Source organism: Pleurodeles waltl, chromosome 3_1 (assembly GCF_031143425.1).
Source record: "Pleurodeles waltl isolate 20211129_DDA chromosome 3_1, aPleWal1.hap1.20221129, whole genome shotgun sequence".
Taxonomy (NCBI): Eukaryota; Metazoa; Chordata; class Amphibia; order Caudata; family Salamandridae; genus Pleurodeles; species Pleurodeles waltl.
In genome coordinates this window covers 1116816849-1116829864 of record NC_090440.1, presented here as the reverse complement: position 1 = coordinate 1116829864, position 13016 = coordinate 1116816849, and the positions used below count along the sequence as shown (strand labels likewise).

Here is a 13016-nt window from a genome sequence, read left to right as displayed (position 1 = left end):
ACCTCCCACACAACCCTACTAAATTCTCCCTCATTTATCTCACCCTGCTACTATGCTCTCCCTAGCCCTTCCACATACTCTTCCCTCCTCCACCCCCCTTTACTCATCCCAAGCCTGGGTTGAGTAAATTAAGGATATACTCTCAATTAACACATCTGGATTTCTTTCCTCCTCCACCCCTCCATTACTCCAGTCAATCTAACTAACAAATTATCATATCCGCTGCTCAAATGAACTCATAATAATAGTAAAACTGTACTCATTATTTCCCGATACTAATCCATCACTAATTCTTGTTGGGTTCCAGAGTAGCGTGCTACTCACCAAAAAGTGCTTCAACGCCTCGTCAGGGGTAGTAAGTGCTATATAAATATGATTACAATACAATAATTGTTAACTGTAGGAAGTTGGCTCTGTATACACTATTTCAAAGTAAGGAATAGTATGCACAGCGTCCAAGGGTTCCCCTTAGAGGTAAGATAGTGTCAAAAAGAGATAATACTAATGCTCTAGTTTGTGGTAGTGTGGTCGAGCAGTAGGCTTATCAAAGGAGTAGTGTTAAGCATTTGTTGTACATACACACAGGCAATAAATGAGGAACACACACTCGGAGACAATTCCAGGCCAATAGGTTTTTGTATAGAAAAATATCTTTTCTTAGTTTATTTTAAGAACCACAAGTTCAAATTCTACATGTAATATCTCATTTGAAAGGTATTGCAGGTAAGTACTTTAGGAACTTTGAATAATCACAATAGCATATATACTTTTTACATAAAACACATATAGCTATTTTAAAAGTGGACACAGTGCAATTTTCAACAGTTCCTGGGGGAGGTAAGTTATTGTTAGTTTTTGTAGGTAAGTAAACCACCTACGGGGTTCAAATTGGGGTCCAAGGTAGCCCACCGTTGGGGGTTCAGAGCAACCCCAAAGTCACCACACCAGCAGCTCAGGCCCGGTCAGGTGCAGAGTTCAAAGTGGTGCCCAAAACGCATAGGCTTCAATGGAGAACGGGGTGCCCCGGTTCCAGTCTGCCAGCAGGTAAGTACCCGCGTCTTCGGAGGGCAGACCAGGGGGGTTTTGTAGGGCACTGGGGGGGGACACAAGTTAGCACAGAAAGTACACCCTCAGCAGCACGTGGGCAGCTGGGTGCAGTGTGCAAACACACGTCGGGTTTCCAATGAAAATCAATGGGAGACCAAGGGGTCTCTTCAGCGATGCAGGCAGGCAAGGGGGGCTCCTCGGGGTAGCCACCACCTGGGCAAGGGAGAGGGCCTCCTGGGGGTCATTCCTGCACTGGAGTTCCGATCTTTCAGGTCCTGGGGGCTGCGGGTGCAGAGTCTTTTCCAGGCGTCGGGATCTGGGAGTCAGGCAGTCGTGGTCAGGGGGAGCCTCGGGATTCCCTCTGCAGGTGTCGCTGTGGGGGCTCAGGGGTGGCAACTCTGGCTACTCTGGCTACTCAGTCTCTGAGTCGCCGGGGAGTCCTCCCTGAAGTGTTGTTTCTCCACAAGTCGAGCCGGGGGCGTCGGGTGCAGAGAAGCAAGTCTCACGCTTCCGGTGGGAAACGCAGTTGTCTTGAAGTTGCTTCTTTGGAAACAAAGTTGCAGTCTTGGATGAACAGGGTCGCTATTCTCGGGAGTTTCTTGGTCCTTCTAGAGCAGGGCAGTCCTCTGAGGATTCAGAGGTCGCTGGTCCCTGGGGAAAGCGTCGCTGGAGCAGTGTCTTTTAGAAGGGAGGGAGACAGGCCAGTAGAGCTGGAGCCAAAGCAGTTGGTGTTTCCGTCTTCTCTGCAGGGTTTTTCAGCTTAGCAGTCCTCTTCTTCTTAGGTTGCAGGAATCTGAGTTCCTAGGTTCAGGGGAGCCCCTAAATACAGAATTTAGGGGTGTGTTTAGGTCATGGAGGACAGTAGCCAATGTCTACTAGCCCTGAGGGTGGCTACACCCTCTTTGTGCCTCCTCCTAAGGGGAGGGGGTCACATTCCTATCCCTATTGGGGGGATCCTCCATCTGCAAGATGGAGGATTCCTAAAAGTCAGAGTCACTTCAGCTCAGGTTGCCTCAGGGGCTGTCCTGACTGGTCAGTGACTCCTCCTTGTTTTTCTCATTATCTCCTCCGGCCTTGCTGCCAAAAGTGGGGCCGTGGCCGGAGGGGGCGGGCAACTCCACTAGCTGGAATGCCCTGTGGTGCTGTAACAAAGGGGGTGAGCCTTTGAGGCTGACCTCCAGGTGTTACAGTCCTGCAAGGAGGGAGGTGATAAGCATCTCCACCCAGTACAGCCTTTGTTACTAGCCACAGAGTGACAACGGCACTCTCCCCATGTGGCCAGCAACATGTCTCGAGTGTGGCAGGCTGCTAAAACCAGTCAGCCTACACGGGTAGTTGGTTAAGGTTTCAGGGGGCACCTCTAAGGTGCCCTCTGGGGTGTATGTTACAATAAAATGTACACTGGCATCAGTGTGCATTTATTGTGCTGAGAAGTTTGATACCAAACTTCCCAGTTTTCAGTGTAGCCATTATGGTGCTGTGGAGTTCGTGCATGACAGACTCCCAGACCATATACTCTTATGGCTACCCTGCACTTACAATGTCTAAGGTTTTGCTTAGACACTGTAGGGGCACAGTGCTCATGCACTGGTGCCCACACCTATGGTATAGTGCACCCTGCCGTACCGCTGTAAGGCCTGCTAGAGGGGTGACTTATCTGTACTGCATAGGCAGTGTGAGGTTGGCATGGCACCCTGAGGGGAGTGCCATGTCGACTTACTCGTTTTGTCCTCACCAGCACACACATGCTGGCAAGCAGTGTGTCTGTGCTGAGTGAGGGGTCCCCAGGGTGGCATAAGATATGCTGCATCCCTTAGAGACCTTCCCTGGCATTAGGGCCCTTGGTACCAGGGGTACCAGTTACAAGGGACTTACCTGGATGCCAGGGTGTGCCAATTGCATAAACAAAAGTACAGGTTAGGGAAAGAACACTGGTGCTGGGGCCTGGTTAGCAGGCTTCAGCACACTTTCAAATCAAAACATAGCATCAGCAAAGGCAAAAGGTCAGGGGGTAACCATGCCAAGGAGGCATTTCCTTACACAAGACAATCAGATATCAGAGGTTCAGGCAGCGTAACATACTTGTAGTGAGAAAACTTTGCTGTTATCTTTAGTGTAGATGGAAGATCCGTTTCTAAAAGAGTGGGAGACTGGGGCATCGGGATAAGGTAGGGATATAGCTTTTGTAGAATTGGTTTGGTGATTGTAAGTGAGACACAAACTATATTGTTGGATGATGAGTACTAGGGAAGTGGTTAGTGACATGAGGACAATAGAAGATACTGCTTGGTAAGTCACTTGGTGGAGCAACAGGAGGAGTCGGTTGAGGAAAATGCCCTAAAGTCCTCATGTTGCAAGTACAATGTAGGACGCATCACCTTCCTCAGCAACCCACCCATATGCCCAGTACCTCATTGTTGTAGGGGAACGTAAGTGAGGGATGTTTAGGTTATGTGTATAATTTTCAATAGAATACATAACAAAATATGTTCAGGCTATTGTAAAACAAGGGTAAGTAACAACAAACCTGTTCACTATATGGATCACTGTTTCTCCTGTCCCAACTCTGTTCCTTTTTGTGCCCATTTTCTTCTCAGTTTGAACTAAGGTTTATTTTGTTTAACTGTAATCGATTGATTCTTTAACATACGTAACATAACATTAATGTTTTGTACACCATACTGGTTTTCCTTTAATAGAGAATGTTTTTGCTGGTTTAGCTTATGTATACTGTGTGACACTGCCATCTTTTGATTTTTAGGTGTGTGTGTGCGTGTGTGTGCGTCTTCAACCCCAACTGCCCTGTGAAAATGACTAGATTAGGATTTCTACGTCTCTCCTACGAGAAACAGGACACCCTCCTAAAGCTCCTCATCCTGTCTATGGCAGCAGTGCTATGTAAGTATTATGAATGACTTCCTCTTCTTAATCTGAAGTTGTGTTTATTGGCTGATTGGTTTGTTATTTTTAGAATTTAAAGACTTGTGAATATATGTATTTTTGTGGGGGTGGGGAGAAAACAAAGAATGATCGAAAATGTGTCTCTCTATTCGCAGCTTCATTTAAAGGTGGCGATGAAGGGCTTTCTAAATTTGCATCTATAAGTGGTTTATTTTGTTTTTACTATACTGTAGAAATAAGAGTGATGGTCTCTGATCAACGTGAAACCTTGCACTTGATATAGGACAAAACATTTGAACACAGATTCATGTTATGTTCTTCTGCTTATTCAATCCATTCCTAACTACATTAAGTTCTTAAAGGCAAATGAAGTATGGTCCCAATGCACTGAAATCTTTAGAGTCGCAGCTTATTGGCTCTCTCTATTGCATGTTTCCCTGCAAACAGTGAAAAGTGTGTGCATTTTTATGAAGTGGAGTGCAGGGAAGGTTAGAGGTGTCTTTTTACATCAAGATTAACTTGCTCTGGTCCCTCCCCGCCAGTTATTTTAGTTGTTGAAGTAGTGTTCCCAACACCAAAGGCAAAGTGTTGTAGGTTACAGATGGGTTTGGCAGAGAAATACTATTTAAGGCAATCTACTCAGGAAATTGCAGTTTAGAGATGTATGGTCACACAGAAAATAGCTGTTAATGATATTTGTTATACCGAGGACGTTGATACAAGGAAATATATCCAAAGACAGAGATAGAAGTGTTGAAAAGGATTAATTTGACAACATTATCTAGTTAGTGTTTTGCTGTATAAGTAAAGAAGTTGTAGATGGCAAAAGATGGGTAAAGAAGGGGGAGGAGCTAGCACTTGATGGGATATTAAGAGTATATTTAAGTCTAAGTGAATGTTTAGATGTGAACATCATAAATGTGGGTCTGGTCTTGTATCAGTGGAAAGCCATGGGTGATTAGGTATATGTACCAATCAGTTTTAGATAGCAATCAGGAAGAAGATGATTGTGTTTGTTTTTGGTGGGTCCATGTGAGTGTGTTTCAAGCTGGTTAAGTAAGTTTAATGTTGTGTGTGTTTTAATAGTGTAGGAAAGTGCCTCTTTTTGACATGGTTGGTACACAATGTGATTTAGACTGAAAGTGCACTGGGTTCCTGCTAACGAGGTCCAATTAGCCAGGTCTCTTTCCCAAAACTGTACAACTGTTTCACTAATTGCCAAATTCTTTAGCACCCTCTATATGTCCCTATTAAATGGTATCCCTTGGTACCTAAGGCCTGCAGTACTAAAGCAGGTCCCTAAGGGCTGCAGCACAGACTCCTCACCAAACACATGCCAGGGTGCCATTGTAGGCTGCGTGTCTTGGTGCAGACAAAAGTGAAAACACATGTGCCACATCCCTGCGTGCAATGTCCCCCACTACTGCATGTAATATTTGTAAGTCATCGCTACAGCAGGCCTGAAAATCCTATTGAACAATGTAGGAAGTTGGCTCTGTATGTGCTATTTCAAAGTAAGGAATAGCATGCACAGAGTCCAAGGGTTCCCCTTAGAGGTAAAATAGTGGTAAAAAGAGATAATACTAATGCTCTATTTTGTGGTAGTGTGGTCGAGCAGTAGGCTTATCCAAGTAGTAGTGTTAAGCATTTGTTGTACATACACATAGACAATAAATGAGGTACACACACTCGGAGACAAATCCAGCCAATAGGTTTTGTTATAGAAAAATATATTTTCTTAGTTTATTTTAAGAACCACAGGTTCAAATTTTACATGTAATAGCTCTTTTGAAAGGTATTGAAGGTAAGTCCTCTAGGAACTTTGAATCATTACTTTAGCATGTATACTTTTTACATAAAACACAATAAGCTGTTTTAAAAGTGGACACAGTGCAATTTTCACAGTTCCTGGGGGAGGTAAGTTATTGTTAGTTTTCACAGGTAAGTAAGTCACTTACAGGTTTGAGTTTTTGGTCCAAGGTAGCCCACCGTTGGGGGTTCAGAGCAACCCCAAAGTTATCACACCAGCAGTTCAGGGCCGGTCAGGTGCAAAGGTCAAAGAGGTGCCCAAAACACATAGGCTATAATGGAGAGAAGGGGGTGCCCCGGTTCCAGTCTGCCAGCAGGTAAGTACCCGCGTCTTCGGAGGGCAGACCAGGGGGGTTTTGTAGGGCACCGGGGGGGACACAAAGTAGCACAGAAAGTACATCCTCAGCAGCGCGGGGGCGGCCGGGTGCAGTGTGCAAACACGCGTCGGGTTTCCTTCAGGTTTCAATGGGAGACCAAGGGGTCTCTTCAGCGATGCAGGCAAGGGGGGGGCTCCTCGGGGTAGCCACCACCTGGGCAAGGGAGAGGGCCTCCTGGGGGTCACTCCTGCACAGAAGTTCCGTTTCTTTAGGGGCTGGGGGCTGCGGGTGCAGGGTCTTTTCCAGCCGTCGGGAAATGGAGTTCAGACAGTCGCGGTCAGGGGGAGCCTGGGGATTCCCTCTGCAGGCGTCGCTGTGGGGGCTCAGGGGGGACAACTTTGGTTACTCACAGTCGTAGAGTCGCCGGAGGGTCCTCCCTGAGTTGCTTGTTCTCCACCAGTCGAGTCGGGGTCGCCGGGTGCAGTGTTGCAAGTCTCACGCTTCTTGCGGGGAGTTGCAGGGGTCTTTAAATCTGCTCCTTGTAACAAAGTTGCAGTTCTTTTGGAGCAGTGCCGCTGTCCTCGGGAGTTTCTTGTCTTTCTTGAAGCAGGGCAGTCCTCAGAGGATTCAGAGGTCGCTGGTCCCTTGGAAAGCGTCGCTGGAGCAGGTTTCTTTGGAAGGCAGGAGACAGGCCGGTAAGTCTGGGGCCAAGGCAGTTGGTGTCTTCTGTTCTTCCTCTGCAGGGATTTGTGAGCTCAGCAGTCCTTCTTCTTGTTAGTTGCAGGAATCTAATTTCTAGGTTCAGGGAGAGCCCTTAAATACTAAATTTAAGGGCGTGTTTAGGTCTGGGGGGTTAGTAGCCAATGGCTACTAGCCCTGAGGGTGAGTACACCCTCTTTGTGCCTCCTCCCAAGGGGAGGGGGTCACATCCCTAATCCTATTGGGGGAATCCTCCATCTGCAAGATGGAGGATTTCTAACAGTTAGTCACCTCAGCTCAGGACACCTTAGGGGCTGTCCTGACTGGCCAGTGACTCCTCCTTGTTATTCTCATTATTTTCTCCGGCCTTGCCGCCAAAAGTGGGGTCCGGGGCCGGAGGGGGCGGGCAACTCCACTAGATGGAGTGTCCTGCGGTGCTGTGACAAAGGGGTGAGCCTTTGAGGCTCACCGCCAGGTGTTACAGCTCCTGGCTGGGGGAGGTGTTAGCATCTCCACCCAGGGCAGGCTTTGTTACTGGCCTCAGAGTGACAAAGGCACTCTCCCCATGGGGCCAGCAACATGTCTCTAGTGTGGCAGGCTGCTGGAACCAGTCAGCCTACACAGATAGTCGGTTAAGTTTCAGGGGGCACCTCTAAGGTGCCCTCTGTGGTGTATTTTACAATAAAATGTACACTGGCATCAGTGTGCATTTATTGTGCTGAGAAGTTTGATACCAAACTTCCCAGTTTTCAGTGTAGCCATTATGGTGCTGTGGAGTTCGTGTAAAACAGACCCCCAGACCATATACTCTTATGGCTACCCTGCACTTACAATGTCTAAGGTTTTGCTTAGACACTGTAGGGGCACAGTGCTCATGCACTGGTACCCTCACCTATGGTATAGTGCACCCTGCCTTAGGGCTGTAAGGCCTGCTAGAGGGGTGTCTTACCTATACAGCATAGGCAGTGAGAGGCTGGCATGGCACCCTGAGGGGAGTGCCATGTCGACTTACTCATTTTGTTCTCACTAGCACACACAAGCTGGTCAGCAGTGTGTCTGTGCTGAGTGAGGGGTCTCTAGGGTGGCATAATACATGCTGCAGCCCTTAGAGACCTTCCCTGGCATCAGGGCCCTTGGTACCAGAGGTACCAGTTACAAGGGACTTATCTGGATGCCAGGGTGTGCCAATTGTGGAATCAAAAGTACAGGTTAGGGAAAGAACACTGGTGCTGGGGCCTGGTTAGCAGGCCTCAGCACACTTTCAATTCAAAACATAGCATCAGCAAAGGCAAAAAGTCAGGGGGTAACCATGCCAAGGAGGCATTTCCTTACACAACCCCCCCCCCCCCCAAACGAAAGAGGATGAGACTAACCTTTCCCAAGAGAGTCTTCATTTTCTAAGTGGAAGAACCTGGAAAGGCCATCTGCATTGGCATGGGCAGTCCCAGGTCGGTGTTCCACTACAAAGTCCATTCCCTGTAGGGAGATGGACCACCTCAACAGTTTTGGATTTTCACCTTTCATTTGCATCAGCCATCTGAGAGGTCTGTGGTCAGTCTGAACTAGGAAGTGAGTACCAAAGAGGTATGGTCTCAACTTCTTCAGGGACCAAACCACAGCAAAGGCCTCCCTCTCAATGGCACTCCAACGCTGCTCCCTGGGGAGTAAACTCCTGCTAATGAAAGCAACAGTCTGGTCAAGGCCATCATCATTTGTTTGGGACAAAACTGCCCCTACCCCATGTTCAGAGGCATCTGTTTGCACAATGAATTGCTTGGAGTAATCTGGAGCTTTTAGAACTGGTGCTGTGCACATAGCTTGCTTCAGGGTGTCAAAGGCCTGTTGGCATTCTACAGTCCAGTTTACTTTCTTGGGCATTTTCTTGGAGGTGAGTTCTGTGAGGGCTGTCACAATGGATCCATATCCCTTCACAAACCTCCTATAGTACCCAGTCAAGCCAAGGAATGCCCTGACTTGAGTCTGGGTTTTTGGAGCTGCCCAGTCCAGAATAGTCTGGATCTTAGGCTGGAGTGGCTGAACTTGGCCTCCACCTACAAGGTGTCCCAAGTAAACCACAGTTCCCTGCCCTATCTGGCATTTGGATGCCTTGATAGAGAGGCCTGCAGATTGCAGGGCCTTCAAAACCTTCTTCAGGTGGACCAGGTGATCATGCCAGGTGGAGCTGAAGACAGCAATATCATCCAAATAAGCTGCACTAAAGGATTCCAACCCAGCAAGGACTTGATTCACCAACCTTTGGAAGGTGGCAGGGGCATTCTTTAAACCAAAGGGCATAACAGTGAACTGATAATGCCCATCCGGTGTGGAGAATGCTGTCTTTTCTTTAGCTCCAGGGGCCATTTTGATTTGCCTGTACCCTGCTGTTAAGTCAAAGGTACTTAAGAATTTGGCAGCCCCTAATTTGTCTATTAGCTCATCAGCTCTAGGAATGGGATGAGCATCTGTCTTGGTGACAGAGTTGAGACCTCTGTAGTCCACACAAAACCTCATCTCTCTCTTTCCTTCTTTGGTGTGAGGTTTGGGGACTAAGACCACTGGGCTAGCCCAGGGGCTGTCAGAGTACTCAATTACTCCCAATTCCAGCATCTTGTGGACTTCCACCTTGATGCTTTCCTTAACTTGGTCAGACTGTCTAAATATTTTGTTTTTGACAGGCATGCTGTCGCCTGTGTCCACATCATGGGTACACAGGTGTGTCTGACCAGGGGTTAGGGAAAAGAGTTCAGCAAACTGCTGCAGGACCTTCCTGCAGTCAGACTGCTGTTGGCTAGAGAGGGTGTCTGAGTAGATCACTCCATCTACTGAGCCATCTTTAGGGTCTGATGAGAGGAGATCAGGGAGAGGTTCACTCTCAGCTTCCTGGTCCTCATCTGTTACCATCAACAGATTTACATCAGCCCTGTCATGGAAGAGCTTAAGGCGGTTCACATGGATCACCCTCTTGGGGCTCCTGCTTGTGCCCAGGTCCACCAGGTAGGTGACCTGACTCTTCCTCTCTAGTACTGGGTAAGGGCCACTCCATTTGTCCTGAAGTGCCCTGGGAGCCACAGGCTCCAGAACCCAGACTTTCTGCCCTGGTTGAAATTCAACCAGTGCAGCCTTTTGGTCATACCACAACTTCTGGAGTTGTTGGCTGGCCTCAAGGTTTTTACTTGCCTTTTCCATGTACTCTGCCATCCTTGAGCGAAGGCCAAGTACATAGTCCACTATGTCTTGTTTAGGCTCATGAAGAGGTCTCTCCCAGCCTTCTTTAACAAGAGCAAGTGGTCCCCTTACAGGGTGGCCAAACAGAAGTTCAAAGGGTGAGAATCCTACTCCCTTCTGAGGCACCTCTCTGTAAGCGAAAAGCAGACATGGCAGGAGGACATCCCATCTCCTTTTGAGTTTTTCTGGGAGCCCCATGATCATGCCCTTTAACGTCTTGTTGAATCTCTCAACACGGCCATTAGTTTGTGGATGATATGGTGTAGTGAATTTGTAAGTCACTCCACACTCATTCCACATGTGTTTTAGGTATGCTGACATGAAGTTGGTACCTCTGTCAGACACCACCTCCTTAGGGAAACCCACTCTGGTAAAGATACCAATGAGGGCCTTGGCTACTGCAGGGGCAGTAGTCGACCTAAGGGGAATAGCTTCAGGATACCTAGTAGCATGATCCACTACTACTAGGATGTACATATTTCCTGAGGCTGTGGGAGGTTCTAGTGGACCAACTATGTCCACACCCACTCTTTCAAAGGGGACCCCCACCACTGGAAGTGGAATGAGGGGGGCCTTTGGATGCCCACCTGTCTTACCACTGGATTGACAGGTGGGGCAGGAGAGGCAAAACTCCTTAACCCTCTGGGACATATTGGGCCAGTAGAAGTGGTTGACTAACCTCTCCCACGTCTTGGTTTGTCCCAAATGCCCAGCAAGGGGAATATCATGGGCTAAGGTCAGAATAAACTCTCTGAAACCCTGAGGCACTACCACTCTCCTAGTGGCACCAGGTTTGGGATCTCTTGCCTCAGTGTACAGGAGTCCATCTTCCCAATAGACCCTATGTGTTCCATTTTTCTTGCCTTTGGACTCTTCAGCAGCTTGCTGCCTAAGGCCTTCAAGAGAGGGACAGGTTTCTTGTCCTTTACACAACTCTTCCCTTGAGGGTCCCCCTGGGCCCAAGAGCTCAACCTGATAAGGTCCCAGCTCCATAGGCTCAGTTCCCTCAGAGGGCAGAACTTCTTCCTGAGAAGAGAGGTTCTCTTTTTGGTGTTGTGTTGCAGCTGGTTTCCCAGCTGACTTTCCTTTTCTCTTGGTAGGCTGGGCCATTTTTCCAGACTCCAGCTCTACTTTTTCACCCTGTGCCTTGCACTGTGCCCTAGTCTTGACACACACCAGTTCAGGGATACCCAGCATGGCTGCATGGGTTTTCAGTTCTACCTCAGCCCATGCTGAGGACTCTAGGTCATTTCCAAGCAAACAGTCTACTGGGATATTTGAGGAGACCACCACCTGTTTCAGGCCTTTGACCCCTCCCCACTCTAAAGTTACCATAGCCATGGGATGTACTTTAGTCTGATTGTCAGCGTTGGTGACTGGATAAGTTTGTCCAGCCAGGTATTGGCCAGGGGAAACCAGTTTCTCTGTCACCGTGGTGACACTGGCACCTGTATCCCTCAGGCCCTCTACACTTGTCCCATTAATTAAGAGCTGCTGCCTGTATTTTTGCATGTTAGGGGGCCAGGCAGCCAGTGTGGCTAAATCCACCCCACCCTCAGAGACTAATGTAGCTTCAGTGTGACACCTGATTTGCTCTGGGCACACTGTTGATCCCACTTGGAGACTGGCCATTCCAGTTTTAGCTGGATGGGAGTTAGAAGTGGTATCTTTCTTGGGACAGGCCTTGTCTCCAGTTTGGTGTCCAGACTGACTACAGTTACGACACCAGGCCTTTTTGGGATCAAAGTTTTTACCCTTGTACCCAGAATTGTTTTGTGAAGAGGCTCTGGGCCCACCCTCCTCTGCAGGTGTTTGGGGGCCTGTAGAAGACTCTTTACTATCTTTGTTTTTGGCTGTCTCACCACCTTTCCCCTGGGGAGGTTTTGTGACCCCTTTCTTTTGGTCACCCCCTGTGGAAGTTTTGGACACCCTAGTCTTGACCCAATGGTCCGCCTTCTTTCCCAATTCTTGGGGAGAAATTGGTCCTAGGTCCACCAGATGCTGATGCAGTTTATCATTGAAACAATTACTTAATAGGTGTTCTTTCACAAATAAATTGTACAGCCCATCATAATCATTTACACCATTGCCTTGAATCCAACCATCTAGTGTTTTTACTGAGTAGTCTACAAAGTCAACCCAGGTCTGGCTCGAGGATTTTTGAGCCCCCCTGAATCTAATCCTATACTCCTCAGTGGAGAATCCAAAGCCCTCAATCAGGGTACCCTTCATGAGGTCATAAGATTCTGCATCTTTTTTAGAGAGTGTGAGGAGTCTATCCCTACACTTTACTGTGAACATTTCCCAAAGGAGAGCACCCCAGTGAGATTTGTTCACTTTTCTGGTTTCACAAGCCCTCTCAAAAGCTGTGAACCATTTGGTGATGTCATCACCATCTTCATATTTAGTTACAATCCCTTTGGGGATTTTCAACATGTCAGGAGAATCTCTGACCCTAGTTATGTTGCTGCCACCATTGATGGGTCCTAGGCCCATCTCTTGTCTTTCCCTTTCTATGGCTAGGATCTGTTTTTCCAAAGCCAATCTTTTGGCCATCCTGGCTAACTGGATGTCCTCTTCACTGGAGTTATCCTCAGTGATTTCAGAGAGGCTGGACCCTCCTGTGAGGGAGCCAGCATCTCTGACTATTATTTTTGGAGTCAGGGCTTGAGAAGCCCTGTTCTCCCTAGATAGGACTGGTGGAGGGGATTCTTCCTCCAGTTCACTATCATCCTCCTCTGGGTTATCCACAGAGGGGTTGGCTCTATCATACTCTGCCAACAGCTCCTGGAGCTGTACTTTGGTAGGTCTGGAGCCCATTGTTATTTTTCTTATGTTACAGAGTGACCTTAGCTCTTTCATCTGGAGATGGAGGTAAGGTGTGGTGTCGAGTTCCACCACATTCATCTCTGTACTAGACATTATTCTTCTAAAAGTTGGAATGCTTTTAAGAATCTAAAACTAGTTCTAGAATCTAATTCAAACTTTTACAAACTTTTAAACTCTAAAAGAAATGCT

The 13016-nt window shown here is 47.7% G+C and overlaps 1 protein-coding gene across 1 annotated transcript in view; it reads left to right on the top strand.

The window, feature by feature from the left end:
• The window catches only part of STT3A (STT3 oligosaccharyltransferase complex catalytic subunit A), a 262701-nt gene that overhangs the window by 20353 nt on the left and 229332 nt on the right, over positions 1-13016 (top strand). Inside the window, exon 2 of the mRNA XM_069224404.1 lies at positions 3809-3945. Coding sequence (XP_069080505.1) covers positions 3858-3945 — 88 coding nt within the window. The 5' untranslated portion in view covers positions 3809-3857. The remainder of the gene's footprint in view (positions 1-3808; positions 3946-13016) is intronic.